The 6,000-nt window shown below is 38.5% G+C and overlaps 1 protein-coding gene across 3 annotated transcripts in view; it reads left to right on the top strand.

The window, feature by feature from the left end:
- Positions 1–6,000, top strand: part of ARHGEF7 (Rho guanine nucleotide exchange factor 7) — a 149,030-nt gene that overhangs the window by 125,698 nt on the left and 17,332 nt on the right. For all 3 annotated transcript variants that reach the window (XM_063459854.1, XM_063459861.1, XM_063459868.1), the window contains 2 exons: positions 83–307; positions 3,882–3,975. In XM_063459854.1, coding sequence (XP_063315924.1) covers positions 83–307; positions 3,882–3,975 — 319 coding nt within the window. The remainder of the gene's footprint in view (positions 1–82; positions 308–3,881; positions 3,976–6,000) is intronic.

The raw sequence follows: 6,000 nt of genomic DNA, 5'->3' as shown, positions 1-6,000 counted from the left end.
TCTAAATCCTTGGTAAAGTCTAAATTCTTGGTAAAACTGACTATTTTTGGTGAATTATTATATATTTCTTTTCTTTTCTCAGCTTCCTTCTCATCCTGTTACTCCATCAAGTAAGCATTCGGACTGCAAGCCAATGCCACACACACCAGCGTACCACACACTTCCTCATCTGTCACACCATGGAACCCCACACAGCACCATCAGTTGGAGTCCACTGGAACCACCCAAAACCTCTAAACCTTGGAGCCTGAGTTGCTTACGACCTGCCCCCCCTCTTCGACCCTCTGCAGCATTATGCTACAAGGAGGTATGTGTAAAATAAACCTGAAAGTCTACAGTTCAGGTAATATTAAAATGTAATATTTGGAGGGGGAAAAAAAAAAATCAATCTAGCACTGAGACTGATGTTTGCTCTGTAGCCTGAACTGCCCTTAGTGAGATCTTCAATCATGATGAACCCTAATTCAAGCCGATGTATTTAGTACACATTGTATGACAATCTCCATAATCTGCTAGTCCAGTGCTTCTTATAGAGGAGCATTGAATTCTTTGAATTTATGAGAACCATTAGCTATGTTCTATATCATTATGGTGTGTGTTTTATGACCCCAAACGTGAAGTCTAACAATTATAGAATGTAAGAAGAATGCAGTTGTAATGGCTGGCTGACCATCTTTAGTGGTGGTTGCGTTTATTTTATTTTTTATTTATTTTTTTTGCAACATATCTCAGAAAGGGAAATGTTTTACATTATCTAAAACTACTACATTACGTTTTAGTGATTTTGGTGCTTAGTGTTCCTTTAACCCCTTAACACCGCAGCCAAATGTACAAAACGTAAACAAAACCTGGCATTTGCGCTATATGTCTGTCCAACCGTAATTCACCTCTTTCATATTAAATGCACCCCCCCTTATTATATATCATTTTATTCAGGGGATACAGGGCTTTCATTTAATATCAAATATTTAGCTATGAAACATAATTTAATATGAAAAAAATGGGAGAAAATAAGATTTTTTTTGATTTTTTTCGTTCTTCATGACATTTTAACTGTCAATGTCATAATACTGTTTGCTTTTACTGCAATAAAATACACATATTTGTATTCAGCAAAGTCTCACGTGTAAAACAGTACCCCCTATGTACAGGTTTTATGGTGTTTTGGGAAGTTACAGGGTCAAATATAGCGTGTTACATTTGAAATTGAAATTCGCCAGATTGGTTACGTTGCCTTTGAGACTGTATAGTAGCCCAGGAAATAAATTTACACCCATAATGGCATACCATTTGCAATAGTAGACGACCCAAGGTATTGCAAATAAGCGATGTCCAGTCTTTTTTAGTAGCCATTTGGTCACAAACACTGGCCAAAGTTAGCGTTTGTATTTGTTTGTGTGTGAAAAATGCAAAAAAAGCCAATTTTGGCCAGTGTTTGTGACTAAGTGGCTACTAAAAAAGACTGGACATACCCCATTTGCAATACCTTTGGTTGTCTACTATTGCAAATGGTATGCCATCATAGGGGTAATTTTCATTCTTGGGCTACCATAGGGTCATAAAGGCAACGTAAGCAATCTGGCGAATTTTAATGTGAAAAAAATTAAACACAAGCCTTATATTTGACGCTGTAATTTTTGAAAACACCATAAAACCTGTACATGAGGGGTACTGTTGTACTCAGGAGACTTCGCTGAACACAAATATTTGTGTTTCAGAACAGTAAAAAGTATTGCAGCAATAATATCGTCCCTGTAAGTGCTGTTTGTGCGTGAAAAATGCAAAAAACGTCACTTTTACTGGCGATATCATGGTTGTAATACATTTTACTGTTTTGAAACACTAATATTTGTGTTCAGCGAAGTCTCCCGAGTAAAACAGTACCCCCCATGTACAGGTTTTATGGTGTCTTGGAAAGTTATAGGGTTAAATATAGTGCTAGCAAATTAAATTCCCTATACTTTCGGCATGGGTGGTCCGGCAGGTCCCGCTAATTGTAATTAATTAGGATACCTAATTATGTAAAATTATTACATAAATATATGTGTAGAATTAATATATGTATATATATACATATGTGTATATATACGTATATATATATATATATATATATTTTTTTTTAATATTTTTATTTATATATAGGTATATATATAGTGATATATACGTATATATTTATGTATATAGATATATATTATTTCGTTATAAGTGTATTTTGATATAAATATATATATATTAATATCAGAATACAGTTAGAACGAAATAAAACACATCTATATATTTTTTAATATTTTATTTTTAATTATTTTTTTTATTTAATTTTTTTACGTATTTACATATTAATTTTTTTTATATTATTTATAAATATATATATAACAATAATTATATATATATTTAATCAGTATCAGTCTACGTGTAATTTGATATTAATATATATATATAATTATATATATATTAATATTAAAATACACCTAGACGGTGTATGTGTATGTGTGTATATGTGTATATATATATACTTAGATCATATATATATATATATATATATATGATCTAAGTATATAATTTATTTATTTTTACACTGTTTTAAAAAAAAAATATTTTATTTTCAGCCAGCAGGGGGACCAACTGTCATTACAGTTGGTCCCCCTGCTGGCAATGCAGCAGGCAGCTATACCGGCCATGTGATTGTGAGGTCCTCGCAAGGACCTCACTCTCACATGGCCGGGAGGGCTCCTGGAGGGCGGACGTGCCGCGGGGGGCTCCCTGGGAGTCCCCCGAACCGCGATCGCCGGCGTGGGACCGCCAGCGACCGGGTAAGTTACTAAAAACCGGAGGGCGTACTATTACGTCCGGCGGCGTTTAGAGCCGCTTTTAAAAGGACGTAATAGTACGCCCTCCGGTCTTAAGGGGTTAAATAAATTAGAATTAGATTTCCTTTAAATAACATTTCAACATTGATCTTGTGTTTTTTAATTTCTGTATATTCTTGTGGAATATTACAAGTCAGACCACCAATATTGACTCCATATTTCAGGTTAAATTTCTTTACAATTCACCAAGAAAATCTAAATGCAAAAAAGCAAATCAACCTGCTAATTGCACGCAAGAAACATCATGGTTAGAGTACAAATGGTTGCTTATTGACTTTATTTTTTGCTTCTTTGTTCTACACTAAATTAGAGGATGTCTTGTATTCTTAAGGTAAGGGTTAGACCTCTCCATTTACCTTTGGAATGGCATGTTATGCTGCATAGCAGCTCCGCTGTACACTGTGATTCATAACCTTTGTTAGAGGTCTCTACCCTCTAAGAAAGACGGCTTGTCCCGAAGCTATGGTAATCAGTAGATAGAAAACTTCCTACCCTTTTTTTTCAAGATCCTCACTCCACACATCCCTTGCCCCCATTTTGTCAATAGTTCTACAACATTGAACTTTCCCTTTTTACTGTAGGCAATTTTCACTTCTATCCTCCACCCCCTAGAAACGCATGGGGTAGCGTTAATGTATTTATTATGCCTATCACTTTCACAATGTTTTCACAAAACAGCAATTCAGTATAAATCTGTTCTGGCACTGAAGTCCTTCTACAAAAAAGTACATTCTTCCTTTTTTTTGTTTCTATAAATGTTTATCTTTATGAAGGTTATGTAATAGATTTCAGTTTAACAAATTTTCTGTTATCTTTAGAACTTAATTGAGAAAGTTAGGTATTGTCAGTGATCCACTTGTAAATGAGTAAAGGAACAGTTTCTAGTACACCAAATAACAGTTTGTAGTGGCTTGTGTTCTGTTTTTACTAGATCTTAATATATTTCCCAGACATGACTGTGTTTAGAATGTTATAAAAGTACATTTTAAATAACGTGTGTATTGTTTTTATTAGGATCTCAGCAAAAGCCCCAAAACCATGAAAAAACTACTTCCAAAACGCAAGCCCGAAAGAAAACCATCTGATGAGGAGTTTGCTCTGAGGAAAAGTAAGTTTCACAATTAAGCCTATGAAGAAATGTCCCTTTGTATTCTTTTGATGATCAGAGTAACGTTGTATCTGTTGCACAGACTGCCTTACATGGCCCTTTGTATAAAAGTACAAAAGGCCATGTAAGGACTACTTTCCTTGTGTCACTATGTCTAATTACATATTACTGTCTGAACCTACAGTGTCAAAATGTAAACTATTCTGGATAAAAGTTATGTAAGAAAAAATGTGAAATTTTATTTATTTATTTTCATTATGTAGCTCACAATTCTATTACATTACAATTATATGCACAACCTACAATTTTGAATAATCAAAGAACAAATACTAGAAGAGCTCAAACGTATATTGGTTGTGAAACTAGCCTGTTACGTTTGAAGGGGAGACTGCAATTTTATGTAACGAGATTAAATAGTTATATGATCTGAACATATCTTAGTCCTCTAAGTTGCACGGGTGCCAATAGTCAGTTGGCTGAAAATGTAACACATTCCTCTAAATTGGTAAGACATTGTCGGGAATTCAATGTAAATTTCTTATTTAAGGAAAATTTAGCTGAAACATAGCTGACTTTGTTAATTTTTCCAATTTGAATCTTTGGCATGATAATTCTTATCTCAGTGAATAACCCAAGAAGTGTTGTCAACTAATTACCGTATATACTCGAGTATAAGCCGAGTTTTTCAGCACATTTTTTGTGCTGAAAAATCCCAACTCTGCTTATACTCGAGTCAATAGTCTGTATTATGGCACTCTTGACAGGCTCTCTCACACACACTCTTGACAGGCTCTCTCACACACACTCTTGACAGGCTCTCTCACACACACTCTTGACAGGCTCTCGCACGCTCTCGCACGCTCTCGCACGCTCTCGCACACTCTCGCACGCTCTCGCACACTCTCGCACGCTCTCGCACGCTCTCGCACGCTCTCGCACGCTCTCGCACGCTCTCGCACGCTCTCGCACACTCTCGCACACTCTCACACACACTCTCACACACACTCTCACACACACACTCACACACACACTCACACACACTCACACACTCACACTCTCTGACAGGCTCACACACACTCTCTGACAGGCTCACACACACTCTCTGACAGGCTCACACACACACACACACACACTCTGACAGGCTCACACACACACACACACACTCTGACAGGCTCACACACACACACACACACACTCTCTGACAGGCTCACACACACACACACACACACTCTCTGACAGGCTCACACACACACACACACACACTCTCTGACAGGCTCACACACACACACACACACTCTCTGACAGGCTCACACACACACACACACACTCTCTGACAGGCTCACACACACACACACTCTCTGACAGGCTCACACACACACACACACACTCTCTGACAGGCTCACACACACACACACACTCTCTGACAGGCTCACACACACACACACACACTCTCTGACAGGCTCTCACACACACACACACTCTCTGACAGGCTCTCACACACACACACACTCTCTGACAGGCTCTCACACACACACTCTCTGACAGGCTCTCACACACACACTCTCTGACAGGCTCTCACACACACACTCTCTGACAGGCTCTCACACACACACTCTCTGACAGGCTCTCACACACACACACACACACACACACACACACACACACACACACACACTCGACAGGCTCACACACACACACTCTGACAGGCTCACACACACACACTCTGACAGGCTCACACACACACACTCTGACAGGCTCACAAACACACTCTCTGACAGGCTCACACACACACTCTCTGACAGGCTCACACACACACTCTCTGACAGGCTCACACACACACTCTCTGACAGGCTCACACACACACTCTCTGACAGGCTCACACACACACTCTCTGACAGGCTCACACACACACTCTCTGACAGGCTCACACACACACTCTCTGACAGGCTCACACACACACTCTCTGACAGGCTCACACACACACTCTCTGACAGGCTCACACACACACTCTCTGACAGGCTCACA

This window comes from Pelobates fuscus, chromosome 1, assembly GCF_036172605.1.
Source record: "Pelobates fuscus isolate aPelFus1 chromosome 1, aPelFus1.pri, whole genome shotgun sequence".
Lineage (NCBI taxonomy): Eukaryota > Metazoa > Chordata > Amphibia > Anura > Pelobatidae > Pelobates > Pelobates fuscus.
The sequence above is the reverse complement of the archived record's forward strand: the minus strand, read 5'-3'. Positions and strand labels throughout refer to the sequence as shown.